A 15,846-nucleotide genomic window follows, 5' to 3' on the forward strand; every position below is an offset into this window, starting at 1 on the left:
CATACATAAGTTATCTCTGAACAACTTCTCCTCCTCCTCCTCCTCCTCCTCCTCCTCCTCCTCTTCCTCTTCCTCCTCCTCCCCCCTCTCCCCTCCTTCCGTTTTTGGAGACAGGGTTTCTCTGTGTATCTCTGGTTGTCCTGGAACTTGCTCTGTAGACCAGGATGGCCTTGAACTCATAAGTATCCTGCCTGCCTCTGCCTCCTGAGTGCTGGGGCACCTCCACTACCTGGCTGAACTTTTTAACTTCTAAGTAACATGAGTATCATGTAGCTTAGTATTTAAGCTTATCTATGGTTAGTTCCCAATGATAAATTTTTAAATAATTGCTGCTTTTAAAAAGTAAACATTTTGAGTCTTGGTCACTACATCTGTTTCCTTTTGAAAGCTGCCTGCCTGGTACAGCCACCAGCAGAAGGCCCTGGCACACAGACTCGGTACTATGTCCTCACCAAGTTTAGAAAATAAGTAGATCAGATTGTCTGTAGGGGTGGATCTAATGTTAACTACAAAAAACTAATTAACTCACTTATCATCTAGTCTGGCTGAGACCAGAGGGTCACAACTTCAAGGCTTCAAGGCCAGCCTAAGCAACAATAGTGAGACCCTGTCTTAAAAAAACTAATAAGGCCATTTGGTCAGTGGCCAAATGCTTGCCCAGCATACACGGGGCCTGGGTTCAAAGCCAGTACCACATGAAGAGAGGAGAGCCAGCAGGCAGGTTAGTGTGTTAAGGCCTCCTGCTCAGCATGTTGTTATTAGGTTGCTAAAGGAAGTTGGTAGAGCTAGTAGCTTGAGAAACTCTGACCCAACATAAAAATTTTCTTACCAAAAACTAGCAATGTTCAAGTCAATACTGCTAAGACAATAACTTGAATGGGTGTAGCAAAAACTTACTTCTGTGGTTATGATTTCTTCTTTTACTTAGTTTGGGGCTGGCCAATACTGTCTTTCTTTAGATAACACGGTGAATTGGTGATGTCATACCTTTTTTTTTCTTTTCTTTTCTTTTTGGTTTTTTTCAAGATAGGGTTTCTCCATGTAGTTTTGGTGCCTGTCCTGGATCTTGCTCTGTAGACCAGGCTGCCTCTGCCTCCCGAGTGCTGGGATCAAAGGCAAGTGCCACCGCCACCCGGCCAATGATGTCATATCTTACAGACCAAAGAACTGTTCTGTCCCTGTAAGGTTTAAGTCTAATACCTCCATTTTTAACCAGTGCATCATGCATGGGTGTTGCAATGGTTTAACTTACAGATATTTTTAAATTTTGTTTTATCTCATTATCCTTAGCTGGACAACATGAGTACCTTGCACATAAAATAACTTATTTCTGAAGAAATACTCTAAAATACATACACTATGGATTTACTTTAGAATTAGCAACAACGAAACATGGTAGAGTTCTTGCGTTGGAAGCAACGACCTGGTTTCAGACCCCAGTACTGTAACAAAAGGCTTTAGAAGTCAAAACCTGTAAAAATCAGTGTGGTGACCCCTGCCTTTAATCTTGGCACCCAGGAGGCAGAGGCTGGCAGCTCTGTTCAAGGCCAGTCTGGGCTACATAGTGAGACCCTGTCTCCAAATCAACAGACTACAGGAATCCAGGTTTGGTGTCTGTAATCATTTCCATCACTCGCTTGTATTCTCAGGAGAATCATGACCTTTAAGCCAGCCTGGGTATATATCAAGACTGTCTTTAAGGAAAAAAAAAAAGTAAGTTTAATGGCAGGGGCAGGCTGGAGAGATGGCTCATTGGTTAAGAGCGCTTGATGCTTTTGCCGAGGTCCTGGGTTTGGTTCCCAGCACCCACACTCTCAGCCATCCTACCTCCAGTTCAGGGTATCCAATACCAGAGCTGTCCTCTGACCTCTGTAGGCACCAAGCACGCACGCGCGCGCGCGCACACACACACACACACACACACACACACACACACACACACACACAGGAAAACATGCATGTAAACCTGAAAAATCCTTATAGATATTTTCTGTGGGGTATTGATGTCACTAATAAATGTTCAATAAATAACTGCCAGCCTATACAGTTTGGCACATCTGTAAGAATAAACTGCTTGTCATTATTTGTTGTTAGGACGTTGAACAATCTTGAATATATGTTAATGTATTACAATTGTCTTTGCATTCTTAACAATAATTATTTTAGGTCTACCGGCTATTCGGAGGTGATCGTTGTGGTTGGGGGCTGTGAGCGAGTTGGAGGGTTTAATCTCCCATACACTGAGTGCTATGATCCAGTAACAGGAGAGTGGAAGTCCTTGGCCAAGCTTCCAGAATTCACCAAGTCAGAGTATGCCGTCTGTGCACTAAGGAATGATATTCTTGTTTCAGGTAAATAAAAAAATTACTACAGTAGCTGCAATTTTTGATTTAGATACAGATTGACTTTTAAAAATAGCTTGTTGAGTGTGAAATGGATATTTCAGGCCAACTAATTTATACAAAACTGAAAAGACCTTTTGCCCTTGAAAACCAGAATGATTTACAAAAGATCTAGCAGAAAATGCTTTTGGTCATGGTATTTTAAATGTTTTTACATATGCTTAGAGTATATGTGTTTTAACTGTGTGTGTGTGTGTGTGTGTGTGTGTGTGTATCTGTATGCACTTGAGCATGTTCAAGTGTGTTCTGTGTGTGTGTGTGTGTGTACAAGTATACATGTGTGCATGTATGTGCATGTGGGAGAGCATGAAGTTATAGGCAGCTGTAAGCTCTATGGGGGTGCTGGGAACACTCAGGTCCTTTGAAAGAGGGGCAGCTGCTCTGACCATGGAGCTACCTCTCCAGACTAATTATGGTTTAACTTTATCTCTTTGGGTTTTAAAGGATCACTGTAAACAATTGATCTGTTTTCTGAAATTTTCTCCCAAAGTTAAATCAATTAAAATTTTTCTATAAAATCCTTGAATTGAACATATTTACTCTGTGTGATGTCCTAAAATTCAGGAAAAAATGACATATTTTCAGAAAGTGCATCTGGTCTCTGTGATCTGAAGCCTGTTGACTGACATAACTTAATTAGCCTTGCAGATTGTTTTACCTCCCAGGGAATGAACACTGCAACTTACGCCTGACTCTGTGTGGTTTCTAAAGCATCTCAAATAACCGTGCTGTCTGTAGTTATCTGATGCCTGGTTTGTAAAACTCACTGTGTATTTTATTCTTATGGAGCTTATGGTCATTTATTTCTCAAGATAATAGCTGACAGGATTTAAATGCTCTGTGGGACCATTCCCATTAAGCGGAAGGGTTCCTCCTTTATTGGTTGAGCTAGTTCTGAACTTCTCAGATTGAATGAGTCAATTCTGCTTTGTTTACTTATGTGTTAGTGGCTTAGATCTCTTGGTCATGTTTAGTGACATTGCCGAATGTGCACTGTTTTACATTTGAAGGTGGAAGAATCAACAGCCGCGATGTCTGGATTTATAACTCACAGCTAAATATCTGGATCAGAGTTGCGTCTCTAAATAAAGGCAGATGGCGCCACAAAATGGCTGTACTCCTTGGTAAAGTAAGAGAAACGGCTTTATTACTACTGCTGGGATATGTCCAAAAGAAATGCCACAGCTGCGGCTTGCATTTCATTTCCCTCTGGGTGTTCTGGCTTCAAGTGGTATTTCCTTCCATTCCTAACCAAGATAAACTAAAGACATAAACAATATGACACTGTACTTTTTGAATAGATATTTTGTTCTCCCAATTTCAAATTTGTGGCAGTACAGCACATTTCTCACACACTGGAATCCAAGTCTGAAAAAGAACTGGAAAGGCGTATCTGATACAAAACCAGGCCAGTGTCCAGGCCACACAGCCTCTTCCCTTTTCCTGACTTTGGCAATCAAGCAGGAAAATGGTTTATTTTAGTGGTATTATTTAGCCTTCTTTATTTGTTCAAGAGGGGATAAAACTCTCCAACATGCTCTGCGTGTGTGTGTGATGTATGTTTAAATTTTCAGGTTCACACACGTGACACCTGGAGGCCAGGGGAGGATGTCACATGTCCTGCTCTCTAACTTCACCTTATTTCCTGGAGGCAGGGTGCTAGCCAGCAAGCCCATCCTCTACAACACTGCTATTACAGGACATTGCCTTGTTTTTATGTTGGGGATTTGAACTCAGATCCTTATCCTTACACAGCAAGCCCTCTTACTTGCTGAACCATTTCCTCAGCCCCTTCACCAACATGTTTTCTAGGAAATCTATTATAGACTACAGCTAACAAACATATTAAAATGATGCAACTGGATGCCAAACAGGATGCTCCACCTGTAGTCCTGGCTCTTAGGGGCCAAATCAGGACTGTCACAAGTTCCAGACCGGCCTCAACTACACAGTAATACTTCTCAAAAGTTTTCTTTACATTTGGGTTCTGAACCATTAACTACCATTATTTAATCTAAAACTGGTCTGTGAGTTAGTGGTTTGGGACTTTTTTTTTTTTTTAAAGGCAGTTCACTGTGTATCCCAGGCAGACCTGAACTCATAGAATCCACCTGCCTCTGCCCTGAATGCCCCTCCTAAAGCACTGCACTCACTTTTTAAACATTAAACAGGTAGAGAAGCTCCTCTTGTTCCTGAGGAACTGTTAGCCGTTCCCCAATGCTGTCTTTATCACCTTGTCCGAAACACCTCAAATGAAATGAGTCTTCCCTCAGCCTGTAGCACCCCTTTCTGAGAAGATGTGGTATCTTAGGACACGTTTCACAGCCACCAGTGGAAAACCAGAACTTAGTCAAATCAGAGGTGGTTGCCCTGGTGGCCTGCCTCCCTCTCAGCCTCTCCTTTGCCCTGTCCCCCACAGGGGTGTCCTGAAACCTTCAAAGTATGGAATGCTAGTGGTTCTTGAACAGTTCCAAAGTTATCGCTTAGTTGGACACAGTGATACACACCTGTAATCCCAGTGCTTGCAAGGCAGAGGCAGAGAGATCAAAAGTTAAACCAGCCTAACCTATATAGAGCAAGCTTGCACTATACCTCTCTCTCAAAAAAAAAAAAAAAAAAAGGAAAAGAAAAAAGAAAGAATAAGAGCAGAGGGGAGCATGAGAATCCTAAGCCAAATGTATATTATACACTTACATAAAAATATCCTTATATACAATGAATATACACAAGGAAAATGTTGTATTATTAAAGGAGTTAAAAATATTTTTAAATGTAAGTCAACATCTTATTTGAGATGTGTGTATATGATTGCCACATGTGTGTAGGTGCCTGTGGAGGGCGAAAGATGGCATCGAATCCCCTGGAGTTGGAGTTCCTGGCAGTTGTGAGGCACCCAGTGTGAGGGATGGGATTCAAACTCCAGGCCTCCGCAAGAGTAGAAAACTGAACAGCCCCCGTTTCTGGTGACGGACCTCATGAAGCATGGGCTGACTTCCAGCTCCATAACTGAGGATGACTTAACTCCTGATTGTCCTTCCACTGTGGGGCATTTACCCACCAACCCCACAGCTCCCCAGAGTTTTCCTGAGTGTGAGCGGCAGGAAATATTGGATAGAAGGATTTATAGTGCGGAGATAAACAGATAGAAAATAAAGGATAGCCTGGAGAGGGCCTGGAACCTATTCCAACGGGCCCTGACTGTCTCTGCCCCAGGGTATTTATAGAGACCCCCCCCAAGGGGGTGGAGCAAAAGACCTCCTCCCCCAGCACAGCCAAGTGCAGACCATCCCAGACACCTGCACTCCAGCCCCTGGCCCTAATCATCCTCTATGCGGACCTGCTGGGTAAAGCCACCAGTAACCTGAAAAACAGGCTCCCACATTCCACCAGCTCTAAAGTACTGGAAATGCAGTCATGCACCCCTCCTCCAGTATCCTTTAAAAGAAACAGTCATTTCAGCTCAGTGGAGGTAAAGCGTTTGCCACACAAGTGTGAGGCCCAGAGTTCAAATTCAAAGTACCTACTTAAAACCAGGAGCACACATGTAATCTCGGTGCTCTTGTGGCAAACCAGGGTAAATTCCAGGGAATTCCTGGAAGCTCCTGGGCAACCAGTCTGGCATACACAATGGAAGACAATGAGACCCTGTTTGTAAAAGTGTAGACGGCTCCACTGGCACTCAAGGTTGACCTCTGACCTAGACAACACACCAGATACTAGAGTGGAAAGAGAGATCCACCTCCAGGAAGTTGACCTCTCACTTCCACACAACGCCAGACGCAGGGTGGTAATTGTCTAAGGACAAAGCAGGCCAGCAAGATGGTTCAGTGGGTGAAAGCGTTTGCGGCCAAGCCTGACAGCTGAGCTTTTCTCGGAGATGCACGCCATGGACGGAGGACACGTACTCTCAGAAGTTGTCCTCTGGCTTCCACGTATGACACAGTGGCGCGCGTGCACACGGTAAATACATGTATGACACAGTGGCGCGCGTGCACACGGTAAATACATGTATGACACAGTGGCGCGCGCGCACACGGTAAATACATTTTAAAAAGTACAAAGTATTACTGGAGAAGTCAGTGCTAAAGTAAGAGATTACAGAAGAAGTATGACCAAAGTAATTTCTAATTATTTAAGCTGTACATAAAAGACAAGTAAAAAGGACCACTGCCTCAAAGTCCATGTTAGTGAGCTCTTAATTCACTTGACAGATGTTAGGTTGTTTGATGCGATGCTAAACCAAAGCAAGCTGGTCATGGTGGCCCATAGAATCCTAGCTCTTGGGAAGCTGAGGCAGGAGGATGAAGAGTCAGAGGCAGCTGAGCTGTCTGAAATCCTGTCTCCAACAATAACAACAAAAAATAGTTAAAAGCTTAGAAGGACTGTATTTTTAAAAACATTTCATCTCGTACACAGCAAGTACACAGCTCATGGGAATTACTCTGAAAATTAGAATAAGGCTAAATTCAGGCCTGTGAAGTTTTTACATTTATAAACACTGTTTATAGGAGCTGGAGAAATGGCTCAGAGGTCAGAAGCACTGTCTGCTTTTGCAGATGGCCTGGATTCAGTTCCCTGCACCCACAACTGTAACTCCAGTTCCAGGGGATCCAGCACCCTCTCTCAGCCTCTGGGCAGCAGGCACACATGTGATGACAAGCATCCATACAAAACACATAAATCTTAAAAAAATCTACAGAGAAACTTAGGATGGTGTAGAATGAAGCATTTTAGAAAAGGAAAGAATTATTAAGGAATATTTAATAGGAGTCTGTCTGGCTTTGTGGCATATGCCTCTAATCCCAGATGCTGAGGCAGGAGAATAGCAAATTGAAGACCAGCTTGGGCTTCATAATGGTGAAACCCTGCCTCCAGAAAGAAATACCTCAGAAACCTTATACATTTAGAAAGACATCATGCAGCAGCAGAAACTCAGATTTTCTTAGTCCAGAAGCATCTTATCGTCAGTGTTCAGGGTATGCATCTGTTGTGTATGTATGTGTGTAGAGTGGATCGTATTTAATGTCTGAAGTTGAACTGTGTTCAGGCCTTGGGTGTGACTCATGCTAGTAATCACAGACTTGGAAGGCTGAAGCAGGAGGATTGCCACAAGTTTAAGGCCAGCCTATGTTACAGAGTGAGGTCTTGTCTCAGAAATCACAAAAAGATTATGTGACAATGTTCTATATTATTATTTACAGTTTTTAAAATGAAGAATTATTTGTGTGTGTTTGAGTGTTCTTTGTTGAATGTATGCGCATGTCTGTGCCCTTGAAGGCCAGAAAACAGTGTCAGATCCCCTGAAGCTGAAACTCCTCTGTGTGGGTGCTGGGATTGACTGCTGAGCCATCTCTCTAGCACCATGTTTGTTTGTTTGCTTGAAACAAGATCGCATTACACCTGAGAAATCTAGAAGTGGTATTGGCTACTGTGCATATACAAAAGCACACAGAAGGATAAATTATGGACAGATTTAAGTCACAAGGTGTGAAGTTTAGGCATTCATTGATGACCTGTAAAAGGACTGATGGTGTTTAAGAAGGATGGAATGTGGTTGTGGGAGCTGTGAAATGATGTGACCCTTGGGCACATTACCCTTGGTGATGACGGAAAACAACAGGAAGGGCAGGCATAAGAGAGCCTACGGAAGACCAGTTGACCTTCACAGTTAGCTAGATGTGGCAAAAGGAGTTGATGATAATTGTCTATTAACAGAAATGTGGTGGGGTGGAGGACTGGAGAGATGACTCAGAGGTTAAGAGCACTGACTGCTCTTCCAGAGGTCCATGAGTTCAATTCCCAGCAACCACATGGTGGCTCACAACCATCTGTAATGAGATCTAGTACCCTCTTCTGTGTACATAATAGATAAATAAATCTTTTTTTAAAATGTGGCTATGAAACTGGAAAGCTTGATTAAAAGTTTCTGATATAGCCATTTGGTGGTGGCGCACCTGTTTAATCCCAACACTGGGGAGGCAGAGACAGGTGGATCTCTGAGTTTGAGGCCAGCCTGGTCTACAGAGCAGGTTCCAGGACATTCAGGGCTACAGAGGAAATTCTGTCTCAATAATAATAATAATAGTAGTAATAATAATAATGATAATAATTCTGATATGCCCCATGATGCACAAGGGATTGTTTGCATGTAAGCCATTCACTAAATGTCTTGTTTATGGCTTTGGCTGTCATACAAAGGTATTGCCCCACCACAATTCATGGAAAATGTTGAGAAAGCTCTCGAATTCACTGTGTCTCGGGTGTTTTTCTAGCTGCTGTTGGTACTCACAGATGGGCCTGGCCTTCAGAGAGCTCACCCTTACCTGGTGGTGTAGTTGCATAGCTTTATTACTTTATAACCAAATATCTCATTGTTGAGTGAACAAGAATTGAAAAACCTTATTCCCGTGGGTATGGTAAAAACTTGTTCTTCAAAGGAGTGAAAAAAAAGAAAAAAACCATAGCGAGTCATAGACAAAACACAGGTATATACAGTAAGGTAAATAAATACACAATCTGCCTGTGTGATTAAAATGTCACTGAAGGGTTGCTAAGAAATGAAAAAGTCTCAGAAAACTCAACTAAATAACATTGTAGTTACAGCTGTCAAGGCTTCAAATGAGAGGGATCCTCTCATTTTAAGTGAGCAGATAAACATTTTAGACTTGCTACCAAGATTCTTTTCCCTGCATTTTACACACAGGTTTATGTTGTCGGAGGCTATGACGGGCAAAACAGGCTCAGCAGTGTGGAGTGTTATGACTCCTTCTCAAATCGCTGGACAGAAGTCGCACCCCTTAAGGAGGCAGTGAGCTCTCCTGCAGTGACTAGCTGTGTAGGGAAGTTGTTTGTGATTGGCGGAGGACCTGATGATAATACTTGCTCTGATAAGGTAAGCTGTGTGCTTGGAGAGTGCAATGCTGTTTACAAGAGGGAGGGAGACAGATGGCCTGTTGAGTTGATAGTTGGCTAGGTCACCAAGTGTGAGGGATCTTTTAAAAATGGTCTGCTCTCCTGTTCTGAGGGGAAGGCACTGAATTTCAAGTTGCCGGTAATTTGCAGTGTGTAACAAATGTGGTTAAACCTTTTTGAAATGAGGCTAATCTCAGAGTAAAAACCTTTACTGTCTACAGGATTTAACTGCAACACAGAAAAGGAGTGAGCAAAGGTCAAGGCACTAGTGATACTGCTTCTGCTTCCAGCTAGGTCATTTTTTAAACTTTTGAAGACTTTGGGTTTGTTTGGTTGGTTGGTTGGTTGGTTGTTTGGTTTGGTTTAGTTTGGTTTTTGTTTTTAGAACAAAAGAAGAGGAAAGATTTCCTCTATAGTGTAAACAGAGGATGGCCCAAAGTAGCCGCAGTTCATTCAGCTCAGAGACAGAAGAATGTGTGCTGTCCTGGCATCTCAGGAGATGCCATGTCGATTCTGAGGAAGGGTATCCAATGGCTAATGGGTTTGGTGGTGATAGGGAATTTCATCAGTCAATTCATTTATTTTCTTACTTAAATGTTAATATATCATTAGATGGTCAAGGTGCTTACCACCAAACCTGCTGATCTGAGTTCGATCCCCAGCTCCTGTGCTAGGTGAGCACCAGCTCTGCAGGTTGTCCTCTGACCTCCACGTGGGCACTGTGGCAGTAAATAGATAAAGTTACCTAAAAATACTAAATCAAGGTTGCCTCGTTCTTTTGAAGTAAGTGACAGTTTTTAGTGGCACTCTTACCCTACAAGGAAAAGTCACGAAACACAACAGAATCCACTAACAAGAGGTTTATTAAGACAAGGAGAAAGGGATAGATGTGACCACGCCTGCTGAAAGGACACATGGGAGAAGGGGGGGGGGAGATGGGGCCTGCCTTTTTAAGGGCCAGCCTGCACATATGTACACAGGCCCACGTGGCTACTCCACGCATGCGCATAGATCACGTGGTCACACCGCACGCAATTTACATGACCACATAGCACAGGACTGTGACCTGGAGATGACTAAGTGTCCCACCAGGGCATGCTGGACCATGGGGCTGTGGCTGCAATTCCTATCAGTAAGGACCACCTAAACACATAATTATATTCAGATTGAGACATGATTAACTTACATAAAGCAATTTCAGAAAAACTTAGGACTTACTTTTAGTGTACATTAGTAAACCTGGAAGCCATTCTTCTTAGAAATAATCTGTGTATTTTGTTAATGTCTTCTGCTTGATGGTAATAAATTAGCCTTTCTTTGGTGATTTTCTCTTTTTTCAAAGGAGTTTTATCCTTCACCCAAAAAGTAAGAATTTTCTTAATTCATAAATTTGTTAATCAGACTAACCTCATTTAATCTTTGAATTAATGGCATTAGATTTTTAATCATGATTCTATATATTGGCAGATTTTTAAAGCAAATTTACATATTTGTTTAGACCTCTTGCTCCCTGTTTTTCTGTATTATTAGGTCCAATCTTACGATCCAGAAACCAATTCTTGGCTACTTCGTGCGGCTATCCCAATCGCTAAGAGGTGCATAACAGCTGTGTCCCTGAACAACCTGATCTATGTGGCTGGGGGACTGACCAAGGCGGTGTATTGTTACGACCCCGTGGAAGACTACTGGATACATGTGCAAAACACATTCAGCCGCCAGGTAACAGCGCAGGGCCCAACCCGAAGCCAAGAGCAAATAAGTGACATGATCATTTACGAGAATTTCACTTTCCAAGTATTTCATCTTTTGTTTTGTTTTGTTTGTTTATTCGGAGCTGAGGACTGAACCCAGGGCCTTGTGCTTGCTAGGCAAGTACTCTACCACTGAGCTAAATCCCCAACCCTGTATGTCATCATTTTTAAACTCCCTCCTAAGGAATTGCTTTTTATTCTTTTATGTTCTTTTGTGGTGCTGGGGATTGGGTCCAGGAGCTCGTGAACACTAAGTAAACACTCCATTCTCGGCTTCTTTTTAATCAACATTGTATTTAAGCTTTTGACTGAAACTCAGCCTTCACATTTTTCAAAATCTTGTTCCCTTCTCTTTCCTATTTCAGAAGAGGAGGTCAGACTGAGCGCCTCTGTTTAGAGGCTTGGTAGTTTTGTTGTAACGGAAATGGTTGTGCTCAGGATTCTCATCCACACATTCCACATGAAGCCAGGGTGGCCCTTTGTCTGCTGTTCCAGAAAGGCCCCAGCCCCAGGTTCTTGGCTCTGTTCCCCTTCCTTTGACTACCAAAAGGCTGCTTCTGATGCTGGGCTTCTGTCTCTCCTCACATGTTAGTGTGTGCACAGGGCTGTGGGTACCCAGAGAGACCAGAGGAGGGGCCACTCTCCAGTTACAGGTGGTTGTGAGCCACCTGATGTGGGTGCTGGGAACCAACTGCAGCCTTCTGCAGATGGCAGAAGTGTTCTTACCCCTGAGCCAGCCTGCTCCCCGAAATGTATTCTTCCTGTCCTTCCTTCCATCGGTCCTTCCTTCCTTTTTCTTTCTTTCTTTGATTGGCTGGCTGGATTTTGTCTTTTTGTCTCTTTCTTTTTTTAGACAAGGTCTCACTATGTAGCCCTGACTGGCTTGGAACTACTTTCCTCTCTCTCCTGAATACGGAGATTAAAGATGTACGGTATACCCAGCCTCCACAGACACACTCTTAAAGGTCTCCAGGAGGCATCTCTCCTGTTGTTTTCTCCGTCCTTGTTTTTGTCCACTCCGTCTTTTTTTTTCTAGTTGACTTCTGAATTAACTTCATTTGCTGCTCAGGGCTCACCCTGTTCTAACCCTGTTCCCACCTGCTATGTGGCACTGTCCACGGTGCTCCAGACTTAAGTGGGTCTGCCTACTCTCCTGCTGTCTGTGTCCAGGCATCCTAGACACCTCACTAGGTTTCTTCACAGTCCTCAAGAGGGATGCTCACACACTGGAGCTGTCCTCGGGGTCCTGTCCTCCAGTCTAGCTTCTCTAGGCCGGTTTGCTACAGTTATTCTCATTATGTCCCCTTGACTGGAAACCTACTGAACGAACTCCCAAACCTCCCTGCTTTCTTCAAGACCTTCTCATGTTTCATCTTGGTTTTCTTTCCCACTTGCTCTTAGCCCAAAGACCGAGAAGTGGTTGCTTTGTTTTTTTTTTTCTTTTTTCTTTTCTTTTCTTTTTTTTTTTTTTTTTTGAGACAGGGTTTCTCTGTGTAGCCCTGGCTGCCCACAAACTCAGAGATCCCCCTACCTCTGCCACCATGCTCAGCTGACTGCTTTGTTTTTCCAATTTCCTTTCCTGTAACTTTACTACAGTTATATTAAGTGTGTGTAATTTTCAGTACAGATCACATGTTATTTCGGATTGTTGATCCCTCTGCCTATGGTGCTTTTTTACCTCTGTACTCTCATTCTACTCATCCTCCAACAACAAACGCAGGCTACCTCTGTTGAAGTGAGCTTTTCCCCACGGTGTTTGTAGTACTCACACTGAGTATAGCAGTCATGTACTTCTTAAAGTTTCTGCTTATTTAATTGGGTCAAATGGTTCATTTTGGTTTTTTGACTGTTTCTCAGGTAGCTGGGACACTAGCCTTGAACTCTTGGTCCCCTGCCCCCACAGCTGTCTACGACACTGCCAGGATCCCTTGGGAGTTTTGGGTTGTTTTTAACGTTACTTGTTTGTGTGTGCATATGTGTGTACAGCCCATGTGGGAGGTCAGAGGACAGCATCAGGAGCCCACTGTGTGGGCCCTGGAGAGACCACAAGTGGTTGGGATTGGCGGGAAACAACTTTTAACCACACGCCCTCTGCCAGTCCCCTTATGGTTTGTTAGGAGTGTGAGTGTGAATTATGTGAGCATTCCATGTGTGTGTGTGAGTGTCCCCAGGTATGAGAAGAGAACGTTGGATCCCCTGGAATGCCTGGGAACTGAACGTGGGTCCTCTGGAATAGCAGCAGGCACTCTTAACCACTGAGCCATCTCTTTCCACTACCCTGGATTGGTTTTCGATTGTTTGCTTCATTTAGATTTTATTTTATTGATGGGTCTGTGTGAATGTGTGCCGCATATATGCAGGTACCCTTGGAGACTAGAAGAGGGCATCACATCTCCTGGAACTGGACTTAACACGCAGTTGAACTGCCAGGTGCAGGAGCTGAGAACTGAACGTGGGTCCTCTGGAAGAACAGCCAGTGCTCTTAGGCACTGAGCCATCTCCAGCCTGCCCTGGATTTTTTTTTGGGGGGGGGGGGTGTTTCCAGACAGGGTTTCTCTGAGTAGTTTTGCGCCTTTCCTGGAACTCACTTGGTAGCCCAGGCTGGCCTCGAACTCACAAAGATCCGCCTGCCTCCTGAGTGCTGGGATTACAGGTGTACGCCACCACCACCCAGCCGTGCCCTGGATTTTTAAATGTTTATTTCTTATACTGGAATTCAGCCTTCTTTAGGATACTGTTGAATTAGCAATTCATTTCTTCTATATCTTGCATATGTTTATGTTCAGAACGTAGTTTGTTGAATTAGTGAACAAATGAAGAAATAGCCTGACCAGTTGGCTCCCACGTGGTAGGAGAGAACAGCCCCCCTGATCTCCAACACCCCACATGTGCTCCTACTGGGGCACACAATCCCTAATGAATTTTTTTTAAGTAAGCGGGAAGCATTTTTAAGTCAGTAATAAATACTTCTTTTCCTTCTTCGGTACATCAAGCATTTAAACTGTTGTTAAAGTTTAAAATAGTTATATTAGGAAAAATATGAAAGCAAGTTTGTAATCTCAGCACTTGTGGGTACTGAGACAGGAGAATTGTTGTCAGTTCAAGGCCAGCCTGGGCTACAGACTACTAAGATTCTGTATTTTTTTTTTAACTATTTATTTTTATTTTATATGCATTAGTGTTTTGCCTGAATGTATGTCTGTGTGAGGGTGTCAGACACCCTGGAACTAGAGTTACAGAGAGCTGTGTGCTGGGCACCGGGAACCGAACCCAGGTCCTCTTGGAAAGCAGTCAGTGCTCCCAACCGCTGAGCCATCTCTCCAACCCCTTTATTTTTGTTTTTAAAGACTCCTCCTTATAAGAATATTTCTTTTGCCTATTAATTATTTACACACAAATACAATTTGGTTAAGGATTTCATTAAGTATAATTAACTAAAGTGTATTGGTGGCATTTCTGTGTCCCAGCCAAGACCTCTAGTAATAGAGTTTTTTACTTTGATTAAAACCTGTTTTTCTCTGGATGGTGGTGGTGCAGTCCTTTAGTCCCAGCACTCGGGAGACAGAGGCAGGCTAGCCTGGTCTATAGAGCGAGATTCAGGACAGCCAAGGCTACACAAAGAAACCCTTTCTTTAAAAACCAAACAAGCAACTGTTTCTCATTCAATTTTTTCTACTTAAGGCTCTCTAAAGGGACTATTGTCCCAGTCCTTCGTCCTGTGATAATTATAACAGCATCCCTTCACTGCAGTAAGCGATTTAAAGCCTTGGCAGTCTATAGTGCCCTTCACACCTTGGCCTCTGTTACGAACAATGCCCTCATTCCATTCATGCGAATGTCCAGCACTCACATGTATAACAGGTATTGGACGAAAGGTAGATGAGCTGATATCACATCTCCCCTTCTTGAACTGTGTTAAAGCATGTTGTTTTTCAGTTTAGTGTCGAATCCTTTATCTTCAATAGTTAATGGTTTGTTTCTTTATGTGTTTGGTTAAACAGGAAAACTGTGGTATGTCTGTGTGTAATGGTAAGATCTATATCCTGGGTGGAAGACGGGAAAACGGAGAAGCCACAGACACTATTCTCTGTTATGATCCTGCGACAAGCATCATCACAGGGGTCGCTGCGATGCCCAGACCAGTGTCGTATCACGGCTGTGTAACTATTCATAGATACAACGAGAAATGCTTTAAACTCTAAACCCAGGGGACCTCACACAAGAAGCCACGTCAGTCCAAGAGGGAAGTTTAAAACTACCAAGTGAGAACACATCTGTGTGTTGTACACAAAAAGAAATAAAGAAATAATCCTGATGCCTTTCTGCCCAAAATATCACTATTTCAAGCTGTAATAAATCCTTTCCTGTAACTGGGGTGAGGGGGTTAAAATGATGGTGGTTAAAGCCTGGCATAGTAGTGCACGCCTTTAATCCCAGCACCCAGAAGGCAAAGGCAGGTGGATTTCTCAGAGTTTGAACCCAGCCTGATCTGCATAACAAGTTCTAGGTCATCAAGGGCTACACAATAAGACCTTGTCTCAAAAAAAAAAAAAAAAAATTGGCCTACGAATATACTTCTTCATCTGTGAGAAAGTGTGGTGGGAAATGACGCCCAGCTGTAAACTTCTTAGGGATCTGTGCACTGTCTTTCAGGAATGTCGACTTCTTTTTTTGTCAGTTATGTAGAGAAAAATTGTGTGACTGAAGCTTCATTTAGATTGAATCACCTGATGTTTAGAATGTTTAGAATTCATTGTGAGGGAAAAAATAAGTTTTAAACA

General features: G+C 43.1%; 1 protein-coding gene across 3 annotated transcripts in view; it reads left to right on the forward strand.

Annotated features, from left to right (window-relative positions):
* Klhl24 (kelch like family member 24) overlaps positions 1-15,632 on the forward strand; it is a 36,350-nt gene extending 20,718 nt beyond the window's left edge. For all 3 annotated transcript variants that reach the window (XM_036203294.1, XM_036203296.1, XM_036203295.1), the window contains 5 exons: positions 2,167-2,351; positions 3,413-3,531; positions 9,106-9,294; positions 10,845-11,033; positions 15,067-15,632. In XM_036203294.1, coding sequence (XP_036059187.1) covers positions 2,167-2,351; positions 3,413-3,531; positions 9,106-9,294; positions 10,845-11,033; positions 15,067-15,267 — 883 coding nt within the window. In that variant the 3' untranslated portion in view covers positions 15,268-15,632. The remainder of the gene's footprint in view (positions 1-2,166; positions 2,352-3,412; positions 3,532-9,105; positions 9,295-10,844; positions 11,034-15,066) is intronic.
* The last annotated feature ends 214 nt before the right edge of the window (positions 15,633-15,846 follow it).

This window comes from Onychomys torridus, chromosome 12 (genome assembly GCF_903995425.1).
Source record: "Onychomys torridus chromosome 12, mOncTor1.1, whole genome shotgun sequence".
In the NCBI taxonomy this organism is placed as follows: Eukaryota; Metazoa; Chordata; class Mammalia; order Rodentia; family Cricetidae; genus Onychomys; species Onychomys torridus.